We start from the raw sequence: 12,510 nt of genomic DNA on the forward strand, positions 1-12,510 counted from the left end.
TGACCATGGAATAAAGGGACAAAGCTAAAGGAGGACAAAGCAATCACTGACAAACTGAACACATTTTTTGTGTCTGTATTTACCGAAGAGGATATACACAGCATACAGAAACCCATCAGGCTATATGCTGGAAATGAAGATAGGAAACTGACAAGGTTGACAGTCAGTCTAGAAGAGGTATGCAGGCAGATCGATAGGCTTAAGAGCAATAAATCCCTGTGACCAGATGGCATCCATCTGAGGGTCATCAAGGAACTGAAAAGGACTATAGCTGAACTGCTTCAACTAATAGCCAATCTGTCAATCAAATCGGGAAAGATTCCGGAAGACTGGAAGGTGGCAAATGTTATGCCGATCTTCAAAAAAGGTTCGAGGGGAGATCCGGGAAACTACAGACCGGTGAGTCTGACCTCGGTACCAGGAAAGATGGTAGAGGCGCTGATAAAGGACTGCATCATTGATCACCTTGACGGACAAGGTCTGATGAGGACCAGCCACCATGGTTTCAGCAAAGGCAGTTCTTGTTAGATGAACTTGCTGCACTTCTTTGAGGCAGATATACAAGAGCGACCCAATCGACATTGTATATCTGGATTTTCAGAAGGCGTTTGACAAGGTTCCACATGAATGACTACTTCGGAAAATTGTGAGCCATGGAGTCAAGGGTGAAATACTCACGTGGATTAAAAATTGGCTGGCGGGTAGGAAACAGAGTGAGGGTAAATGGAAAATACTCGGACTGGAAGAGCGTCACCAGTGGGGTGCCACAGGGCTCGGTGCTTGGACCCGTGTTCTTCAACATATTTATAAATGATCTGGATATTGGTACCACGAGTGAGGTGATTAAATTTATGGACAATATGAAGTTATTCAGAGTAGTGAAGACACAGGGGGATTGCGAAGATCTGCAACGTGACATAATCAAGCTTGAGAAATGGGCATCGACATTACAAATGAAGTTCAACGTGGATAAGTGTAAAGTGATGCATGTCAGTAACAAAAATTTCATGCACGAATACAGGATGTCCGGGACGGTACTTGGAGAAACCTTCCAGGAAAGAGACTTGGGAGTTCTGATCGACAAGTCGATGAAGTTGTCCACGCAATGTGCGGTGGCGGCGAAAAGGACAAACAGAATGCTAGGTATGATAAAGAAGGGGATCACGATCAGATCGGAGAAGGTTATCATGCCGCTGTACCGGGCGATGGTACGCCCTCTCCTGGAGTACTGCGTCCAGCACTGGTCACCATAAATAAAGAAGGATATGGTACTACTCAAAAGGGTCCAGAGTAGAGCAACTAAAATGGTTAAGGGGCTGGAGGAGTTGCCGTACAGTGAGAGATTGGAGAAACTGGGCCTCTTTTCCCTTTAAAAGAGGAGACTGAGAGGGGACATGATCGAAACCTTCAAAATACTGAAGGGAATAGACTTAGCAGATAAAGACAGTTTATTCACCCTCTCCAAGGTAGGGAGAATGAGAGGGCACTCTCTAAAGTTAAAGTTGAAAGGGGATAGATTACGTACAAACGTAAAGAAGTTCTTCTTCACCCAGAGAGTGGTAGAAAACTGGAACACTCTTCCGGAGTCTGTTATAGGGGAAAACACCCTCCAGGGATTCAAGACAAAGTTGGACAAGTTCCTGCTAAACTGGAACATACGCAGGTGAGGCTGGACTCATTTAGAGCACTGGTCTTTGATCTAGGGGCCACCACGTGATCGGACTGCTGGGCACGATGGACCACTGGTCTGACCCAGCAGCAGCAATTCTTATGTTCTTATCTATAATAATAATAAAATGCTAGCCGCGCATGCGCACTCTCGCCGCGTGTTCCCTGAGATCTGATCTGTCACACTGTGCTGGCGAGAGTGCGCATGCGCGTACTACGTCACCAGCCGACGATCGCCTCCACAAGCCCGCTCCCAGCCAGCCGACGATCGCCTCCACAAGCCGGGACTGGGGCACAAAGAGCACCTCCTGCCCCCCCCCTCTCCGGGTCGAACCGAGAAATGGAGCAGGGCCGCCCTCCGCAACAGACCAGAGGAGTCCGAGTCCTTTGCCACCCCCCCTTCCCTTCCCTTCCCGCGGACCCGACTACGAACCTGGCGATTCAAGCAGCGTGTGCAGCAGTCTTCACACGCTGCTTCAGGCCCTTCTACTGCCCTGATTTGCTCTGCCGTGTCTCTGATGTCATCAGGGACGTGCCAGAGTAAATCAGGGCAGTAGAAGGACCCGAAGCAGCATGTGAAGACTGCTGCACACGCTGCTGGAATCACCAGGTTCGTAGTCGGGCCCGCGTGAAGTGAAGGGGGGCGGCAAGGACTCTCTATCCGAGTAAAGAACAAATGGCAGAGACTGGGCCTGTACTAACTCCCGTGGACAGGGGGAGTAAGAAGAGGTGCTGATGGACAGGGGGGGGGGAAATGTAGGGAGGCCTGCTGTTGGACAGGGGGAGCAGGAAGAGGTGCTGATGGACGGGGGGGGGGAATGAAGGGAGGCCTACTCCTGGACAGAGGGAGCAGGAAGAGGTGCTGATGGACAGGAGGGGAAAAAAGGAAGGGAGGCCTGCTGGACAGGGGGAGCAGGAAGAGGTGCTGATGGACGGGGGGAGGAAATGAAGAGAGGCCTACTGCTGGACAGGGGGAGCAGGAAGAGGTGCTGATGGACAGGGGGGAGGTAAAACAAAGGGAGATGGGCTGCTGCTGGATAAGGGGAGCAGTGAAGGGGTGGTGGTGGACACAGGGGAGGTAAAAAGAAGGGAGAATGGACAGGGGGAGCACGCAAGGGATGGTGGTGGACAGCCAAAAGAAAGAAAGACAGAAATACAGAAAGCAGCTAAGGAGACAGAGAGAGAAAGAAATAAAGACAGACACACACATATATTCTAGCACCCGTTAATGTAACGGGCTATAAAGCTAGTGTAATATAATTACTTTTTGAATAAATCTCAAAACCTCCTCCAGATTATTCAATACTGGATTTAAGATAAAAATATCATCAGCATAAAATAAAATAAAAATGTCTCCATTTGTCAACCGTTCACCCAAAGAGCTCATATACAAATTAAAAAGCAAAGGAGACACATGTGACCCTGAGGAACACCACAATTTGCACTCCAATACTCTGAATTTAAATTAATTCCTTTAACATAATACCTTCTTGTCCTTAAAATACTTGAACACCAGTTCAACACCTTTCCACCCAATCCAAGAGCACTCAATCTACATAGCATAACATTATGATCTCTTGAATCAAACGCTGCAGATATATCAAACTGAAGCAAAAATGTCTGTTTTCTAAAATTCAAGCATCCACATGCAATTTTATCTGGAAAAATTGTGTGAGATGTAAATATAACGATATAGTTTTCCTAGGATCATTTTAAAATCAAAATACCCTCTTGCTTTCATTTTGGAAATCTGAAACATTTCACCTAGAAAAAGATATGCAGGTTTAGGGGTTGTTGTTTTTTTTTAGTTCCAGCACTAATTGGCTATATTTTCTTGCAAGTATTCTGTTTTTAGTGGTTCTCTTGTCACATTCATCATAAATTTTGTAAATACAAATTTCATAGTAGGTTAAAAGTAATAGCAAAAAAGTGAAATGAACAATTGAGCAATTAATTTGCAGCTGTTTGATATGATTTAGAGGTACCATAAATAGAGATCTGAACCAATTCTGACATGTTCAGGCCCTCAATATGTATTTCACTTATATGTGTGAGATGAACCAAGTAAAAGCAATAAAACTATCAACAATTTTAATCTATGCCTCATTTGTCCCATAGGTCCCCTTTTACAAAGCCACGGTACAGGTTTCTACTGTACTGTACTGTACTGTACTGTGGGCCAGTGAGTTAAATACTCCAGTGCTCATAGGAATCCTATGCATTAGATACTAATGTGCCTAACAGCTAAAAATGGGGTACCACACAACCTGCTCAAGCATCCTGAAGTGTGTGTATACTAACCACATGCTAAAAAATATTAATTTTTTAATAGGCGGAGAGTAGGCATTCTTGTGGTAACCGGATAGTTTATATACATTACCACCTACAAGAAGGATTGCAGTAAGTGTTCAAACAGTAATTTTTTTAAAATGGCAATGCACTAATTGCAACATTAGCACATGGCCATTAATACAAAAAACAGAAACTAGCCATTTTATGGCTGCAGTAAAAATGGCCTTAGTGTGCAGGAAAGACCCACATAAGGATGCACAAAGGCCACTTTTTGTTGCAGCTTAGTAAAAAGACCCCAAAGATAACAGCAAAGAAGTCTTCTAGAGTGGGGCAGCTAGAAGACAGAAGAGAATGCTTCTTGTCTTGCAGCTGTTCTTGTCTTGCAGCTGTTCCTCTTCTGGGAGGTGAGATGGAATGAAGGCCATAGAGAAATGAAGGGGAAAGGGAAGATGATATATCATAATTTGCAGCCTTGTATAAAATTCTTGTATGAATCTTATGTTTATGGAGAGAGTAATGGAATGAATCTTTTAATTCAGATAAAAAATCTAAACCCCAAATTATGGGTTTGGTGAATAGTTCTCGAAGTATTCATGGAGAAATAGCCTTCAGACAGCTTAAAGGAGGAACAAGTAATTCTGCAACACATTTGACACATCCGAATACCTTCTCTCGAACTATATATATGTTGCCAAGTGCCCAGCTGTATGCAAACAACCAAGAATCTGAGAGCAGGTGAGAATTTTGGTGATAACAAATAGAAAAAAAAAAAAGTGTTCTTATTATTAATTCTGTAGGTTCATTATTTCTAGCCCTTTCCTTTACAAAAGTGTAAATTTTAAATGTTGATTCAGTATATATCATTTTCTCTTCCTTTTCTTGACAAAATTATTAATAAGGTTAAAAGTCAGTTTTGCATAGGACATGTGAATAGGAATTGTGACATCCAGATCAGAACATTCACAATCCTTTGAGAATTGCCAGCATGTCCAGTGCCAACATCTACAGTATTTCAGAAAGAAACATTTTAAAGAAAAAAGCAGCATTATGAAGGGCGTTACACGTATAAATGTCTGAAAATATATTTGTAGATGCCATATTTCACAGAACTACACATGTAAGAGGAGTCAATTAAGAAGCCTTCTGCTGTGGGTCAGCCGGGGTGGCCCCACAGTCCGGGCAAACCAAGCTAACTCCAGCGATGAAGAGCCCTCTCTCCTACTCTATCAGCTGTGCATCGGCAATTTATTCCCTTCAATTTATTTCCCCAACCACTTTTATTGCATCAGGGACAAGCTGACCTTCATTTTGGTACCTTCCAAGTACCAGCTTTGGCGGTATGCCCGCTCATATCTCGAAGATAAGTAAGATGCCGGGAGGCCATGCTGCTCCAGTTAAGATGGTGACTCCAGTGACCCCGATTGCCTCGACATGCAGAACTATGATAACGCTACAAGCAGAGGCGATCGCCGAACTAAAGAACCACCTTGTGGTGATTCTGGGCGACTGTCTCAACCAACTCCAGACCTTGGTGGACGGGATTAAAGACAATATAGAAAGGCAGGCTACCCGACTCCAGCAGGTGGAGGACTGAGTTTCCACCCATGAGGACCAAGTGGTGGAACTGGCAGCGACTGTTCGGGCTTTAGAGGGCAAGTGCAGACGTTTGGAAGATCAGGCAGAAGACATTGCAAACCAGAGTCGCCGTAATAACATCTGCCTGATCGGGGTACGGGAGTCGTTGACAGAGAAAGACTTGTGGGAGCTGGTCACCATGTGGTTTCCTAAGAAGCTAGGCATGGTGCCGGCAGGCTCCCCTCTGTTAGAATGAATGCACCAGATGGGAGTATGGCGAGAGGGGGACCGTTGGCTGAGGCCTGTGATTATGCGTTTGTTGAATTATGCTGAAATCAAGCAATAATGCAATGATTCTATACACCAATTGTTTCATAGGGTATGTGCCTATAGCAACCTGTCAGAATATTTGCAATTTTTCAACTATTGCCTCCACAACCCTTTTTCCAAAACCTTATAAAGATCCTCAGCGGCACCACTTAGGGCTCAATTTGTCTCATTGCCCTAAGCTTTATGTGTCAGATCATCATCGGATCCAATTTTAAACTTCTTAGTCTTATTTATGCCCTTAATTTTGGCTTTTGCTTTACTTATATTTACTACTTTAGTATAATTTGAAGCAAATACTTAGCTTAAATCATGTGGCCTCTGCCTAGGGATTTCAATGCCGACATGTTTCGCTTGCACAGCTTTCTCAAGGCTTAACCCCTAACTACTATACCACCAATAACTGCAACCACTAAATCCTCAGAAATTGTAACTATTCTGACACAAGGAATTATGCTGAAAAGCATAGGCTGTTAACCCTCTATAAGTCCAAAAGGGAGATTTTGTATGACAGACATAGGATTCTCCTGTTCCAATATTACTCGGCTCAAGTATCGGAGCATAGGAGGGCAATGGCTCCCTACTGCACTCATCTTTACCAGCCCAAGATTTCCTTCACTTTGCAGTTTCCAGCTAAGGTCCGGGTGTCCCATGAGAATAGGGCGCTGTTTTTCACCAAACCGGAGGAGTTCTGTGCATTTCTGGAAGGCCTGCCTGGCTGATCGATAGGAGGTGCTCCTCGGGCGCTGGGGTGGCTGCTTGGCACATGTATGCTTGGCTGGTTGCTAGCTTTTGAACACTTAGGATGGGCGGTTTGCGGGGATCACGTGATGCTGAGCTAGAGAGCAGATGCGTGAGTCTCGAGCTCCTAGGCCCCGCTCTCCTCATCGGCATTTAGGCTGCTTGTTTATTGCCCTTTTGCGCTTCCTTTCATTTGTTTTCAGTAGCTCATCAGCTGCCCCTTTTGGATTCCAGCTTCCGCTGGGCTATGGCAACTAAAGCGGTGCGCAAAGATCGAGAGAAGGCTAAACCCGCGGAGCCCAAGATGGCGGATGGGGCTGGATCGGAGAGCCCTGGCGGGAGTTTGGCTTGGCTACCGGAGGTTGTAGCGGAGGTGAAAGCGCGATCAAATCCTCCCTAGATCAAAGCCTCCAAACCATAGCAGATAAACTGGAGATTATGGACGGGTGCCTGGAATCATTGACAAGGGAATTTACTGCTTGCTGCCAGCGCGTATCAGCGCTGGAAGACACTGTCTCTCACGTGACCACTGCGCAGCAGGAGATGCAGACCAGGCTCCGGGCCTTGGAGAACAAGCTGGATGACGCCGAAAACCGCTCCCGCCGTGGCAACCTCAGGCTGGTGGGCTTGCCGGAGTCTGTCTCCGTGCCTGAACTCCGGGGGTTCCTGGAACATTGGATCGTGGAGACCTTGGATTTACGTTTTGAGGCAGGTCCTGTGCGCATTGAACGCGCCCATCGACTGGGGCCCCAGTGTGCTCCTCAGGAGAAGCCGCGAGTGGTGATTTTTAAGCTCTTAAATTATGTGCATAAGATGGAAATCCTGCGCACCATCCCATCAAAGGGGCCTCTTAAATTTGAGAACCACACTGTTCTATGTTCTCAGAATGGGCAATTTGCACGGAGGGCATGGTATTTGTACATTATCATAATAATAATAATTTATTTTTTATATACCGCTGTATAATTGTATTTTTTGTATACCAAAAGTTCGAAGCGGTTCACAACAAAGGGAAAAAATACATACAGTCAGTATAAATAGAATACATATTAAAACAATCAATAAAATGGAATGCATCAGTTAAAAAGCAAGGAGAAGTTAAACAGTACCACAACTAAGATGTAAACATGTCAACCAGGCGTGTCTTTAGTGATTTTCTAAAATCAGAATAAGAAGTAGCCTCTAATATAGGTTTTCCAAGCCATGTATTCAATTTAGCGGCCTGGAATGAGAAAATTCTGTCAAAAAACTTCTTATACTGACATGATTTTAGAGAAGGATAATTAAATAGATGTATTCTACGTCTACTCTTATTAGAATAGTTCAAAGGAAAATGAGAAGCAAGATAATCTGGTAGCATCCCCAAAACTGCTTTGTAACACATACTTGAAAACTTGAACAGAACTCTGGACTCTACTGGCAACCAGTGAAGTTTTTGATAAAAGGGGGTAATATGCTCCCATTTTTTTTTTGTCCAAAAATGAGGCCAACTACAGTGTTCTGAATCAGTCTCAGTTTTTTGAATATTTTTTTGTAAGCCCTTAAATATATAATATTACAATAATCTAAAATACTCAAAATGGATGTCTGCACCAGAAGCGATGTTGCTAGTATTATTATATACACTTTTGGCTGCCTTGGACGGTGGGGTGCTCTGCCTGCTTTGAGACCTGTGAGCAGCCTTGAGGAGGGGCCTACTGCCAGGGGCATGTTCGCTTCAAATTCCTTTTCTGTTTTGTACTTTTTCTTTTATGCTCTATCCACCTATTTTATGGAAGGCGCCGAGACTGTTCTTTTGGGCTGGCCGTGTCCCCTGGCTGCTTTCCTGGCTTGGTGGAAATGGGATCCTTTTCTTTTTCATTTCTGTTTTCTTTTATTCCTATTTTTATGACGCCTCATCCCCTATCCTTTATATTAGGACCAATGACTGGTACTGTGCATCTGGGGGAGTATGGGGATTGTGGGCCCAAGGGGATTATTGAACAGGGATGGATTTTATTGGAGTGGGGGGATAGGCTGGGGGAATGCTGGAGGTAGCCTTGATGTTGGGTGGGGGGGGTAGGTTCTTCCTTTTCTTAATGTTGTGATCTTGATTGGTGGGTTTCAAGTGCTCTTGTGTTTTACTATTGGTATGTTTAGGTGTGTGAACCTTGACCCCTGACAGAACACTTTTTATTTTTCTTACTTTTTAGGATTCTACCATTTGAGGGGACGATTGTTATATTTCTGATGGGGGGGAGAGGGGGGAATGGAGAGGTTTGAGTGTAAGGGATACCGGGTTGAGATGGGGAAGTGGAGGGCCTAGGGGGGCTTCCAGGGGAGAGGGGGGTTGGATGGGGAGGGGAGACTGTATGTGGTGTGTATGAGTGTAGGTCTGAGTGTTTTGGGGATTCTGTTGTGGGAAGGGGGAGGGACTGCTGGCAAAAGAGGGACCAGAGGGGAACCTGTGGTTGAGTATTTGGCTAGGACTAGGCTGTCTAGGGATGGACCTAGCTGGAGGTCTGTCCGCCAGTTGACACTTTATTATTTTCGCCCGGGACGATCTGGTGGCTTTTCCTACTTAGTAGTTATGGTTAATCTGAAGATGGCTACATTTAATGTAGATGGTATACACTTACCAGTAAAACGGAAGAAGGTTTTATTGTGACTTAAACAACACTATATAGATATAGCGTACCTCCAGGAGACTCACCTCACTGCACTTGAACTTGACAAACTGCGAAGAGACTGAATGGGTGAGGTTAGCTACTCCACTTACAACAGCAGACAGTGGGGGTAGCCATACTAGTACATAAGCAGCTGCCGCTGACCATTCAGGATAAAGAAGGCCGCTATGTCCTCTTACTTGGGGAACTGTGGGGATCCAATCTGTTATTCTGTAATCTTTATGCACCATTGTCTACAGTCATAGGTTCTGGGCTCTTGGGTACAATTACTCAGTATCCCACTTATCAGTTGGTTTTGGGAGGGGATTTTAACATCACAGCGGACCCTAGTCTGGATTGCTTGCCAGCTAAGCCAGTACCCCACAACAATGATCAGAGGGGGTAAATTTCTTGTGTCAAAATTTGGAGGTGGTGGATGCCTGGCGAGTTCTTCATCAATTTGATAAGGAATTCACCTTTTATTCTAACCCCCATAAATTATATACTAGGCTGGATTATCTTCTAGCTTCACGGTCCCTTTTCTCTCAGGTGGAACTAGTAACCATAGAGGACACTTCCATCTCTGATCATTCTGTGGTGGTCTTAACACTGGGGATTGCGAGTCAGATTGGGGAGCATTCCTGGAGATTTCCCCCTGCCCTTTATCATGATAAGGAATTTCATGCAGTATTGCGGGTTCATTTTGCAATATGTGGCCACCAAGCGTAAGAAACAGGGGGCAGCATTGCTCTTCTCTTTGACTGAACTGGCTGTTCTGAGATGGCTCCATAAAGCCCGGTTGGCAGAGCCTGAGATCCAACAAATTAAGGCTATCCATTCCCAAATTAATGACATCCTCGATCAGAAAGCAAGGCAGGATATATTTTTTCAGAAATTTAAACTTTATCAGTGGGGCAGCAAAACGGGTAAACTACTATTTATTTATTTATTCGATTTTTTTAGCCCATCCTCCCAAAAGAGCCCAGAACGAGTTACAATGAATATATTGGTGCATTAAAATTATAAGTAAGATAGGTACTTAGAAATTCCCTTACTGTCCCGAAGGCTCACAATCTAACTAAAGTACCAGGAAAAATGACAATTAGAAGAGTAATAAAGAAAGAAAATAGAGATAGAGGAGAAAAATAAGAAAATAAACATACTAATAAGATTACAATGATCTAAAGGAATTTGAAAGGTTAAAAAGAGAGGAGATAAGAATAGATGCAGAGGGAGAACCGTTGAAGTAATAGAATTCTGGGGAAATTTAAATGAAATTTGAATGATAAAATAAAACAAAACAAGTGGTAAAACAATAAGTGAGATTAAAAAAATATATCATAAACTAAAAAGAAGTGAAAATAAAATCAAAACAATCAAAACTGAAGTCCAGCTTGAACGGGCCCCCGAGCCAACCGTTGGTCCGATGGCCGGACTGCAGCCCTCCTCCGTCGGCTCTCCCCTGCTGGAGTGCAGTCTATAGGATTTACTGCAAGTGCACTTCTTCATATTGCAATTGTGCAACAGCTTTCAAGATCCTGATGGAGAGAGGTGAGCCCATCCACGTTCACGGTGTTAATGTCGGCTCCCTGCGCGAGCAACTTCTTCACCTCCTCTGTGTCCCCGCTGGAACAGGCCGCCAGAAACACCGCGTCGTCTTCAAAGCGGACCCGAGAGCGCTTCTGTCGGAGGGACGGCGACGGTACCACATTCAGCTCGGTCTCGGAGCCCTGCCAGCGCCTCAGCCGCTCGGCCCGCCGGAACCTGGCCGCCTCGGCCCGACTGGTTCCTAGGTCCTGCTCCGTCATGACAGCCACCCTCCCGCTCTACTAGCGAACTTAGTGAGGCCCCACCGAAAAAAACAGGTCGTAAAGATTTTAAAAACCAACATGGGGATCTGTGTTACATCGGAAGCTCAGATCAGGGAGCAATTTGTTGATTTTTATAGAAAGTAATATGCTCACTGGGATTTTTCCCTGGAGGACAGGGATGCCTTTTTTCAGTGGCTTCCCTTTCTGAAGCTTACTTTGGAACATGCTGAACTATTAAATGCCTCTATATTGTTGGATGAGATTTGTGTGGGGATAAAGAAATTGAAGCTTGCCAAATCTCTGGGACCTGATGGGTTTGGCCCTGAATATTATAAGCTTTTGTCTGACCTGCATGATTACTTTCAGTTTTGTCCTCTCCACATCACTTGCCTAGGAATAACTTTGCCCATATCACATTGCTTCCGAAACCAGGGAAGGACCCTACTCGGATTGGCTCTTATAGGCCAAAATCATTATTGAATCAAGATGCTAAGCTGTTGGCTTCTATCTTAGTCATTCGATTGAATCATTTTTTGACGATTCTAATAGGGAATGATCAGGTGGGATTTGTCCCAGGTAGATATGCCTCCATGAACCTCCTTAAGGTGCTCATGGTTATTCATGATTGTAGAGGAATCTTGCCGACCTTGATATGGAGGCCTTCGATAGTATTTCCTGGCAGTATTTATTTTGGGCCCTTTCGGAATTTGGCTTGAACGGGACTTTTCTCCAGTGGATTACGGGCTTATATACCAAATCGTGGGCTATACTCATTATTAATGGAGGCCTGTCTGAACCCTTTGAACTCTGTAGATGCACTCAATAGGGGTGTCCCTTGTCACCCCTCTTGTTTTTGCTAGCCATTGATTGAGCCATTGGCTGTAAAGATCCGTACCAGCAATGAATTATGGGGAATACAGGTCAGGGGCGCTGCGTGCCATTTTACCCTGTTTGCCGATGATATTTTGCTTTTTTTTAGATCAGGCTGCCATCCATCTGCCACGAGCTCTGCATCTGGTTCAGGACTTTGGTCTTATATCGGGTCTCCAAGTAAACTGTGAGAAGTCAGAGTTGTTACTCTTGGCAGGGCCCAGCTGGGAGAGGTGGCATGATACTCTCTCTATCCCGCCAGTACGTAAGCCCATGTGATACCTGGGCATCTATCTCCACACTGACCCTCAGGTCATGTATGCCAGTAATATTTTAGCCAATATTGAGAAAATTCAAACCTTGTGTGAAGCCTGGAGGGCCTTCCGTTGACTCTTGGGTCGGGCAGTGCTGGTTAAAATGATATTGCTACCTAAATTATTATATCCTCTCCAGATGGTGCCCTTCTGGCTGCTGAGGCGGGATGAATGTAAGGTTCGCTCTATTTTTACTGTGTTCCTTTGGAGGCATAGGTCGGTGCGGGTTAGTTATCATAAGCTGATATTTGCAAAATGTGAGGGCGG

At 44.7% G+C, this 12,510-nt stretch overlaps 1 protein-coding gene across 3 annotated transcripts in view; it reads left to right on the forward strand.

The window, feature by feature from the left end:
* The window catches only part of LRRC9 (leucine rich repeat containing 9), a 584,298-nt gene that overhangs the window by 531,278 nt on the left and 40,510 nt on the right, over positions 1-12,510 (forward strand). For all 3 annotated transcript variants that reach the window (XM_033952892.1, XM_033952893.1, XM_033952894.1), the window contains one exon: positions 4,500-4,695. In XM_033952892.1, the coding sequence (XP_033808783.1) occupies positions 4,500-4,695 (196 nt within the window). The remainder of the gene's footprint in view (positions 1-4,499; positions 4,696-12,510) is intronic.

Source organism: Geotrypetes seraphini, chromosome 7 (assembly GCF_902459505.1).
Source record: "Geotrypetes seraphini chromosome 7, aGeoSer1.1, whole genome shotgun sequence".
NCBI lineage: Eukaryota > Metazoa > Chordata > Amphibia > Gymnophiona > Dermophiidae > Geotrypetes > Geotrypetes seraphini.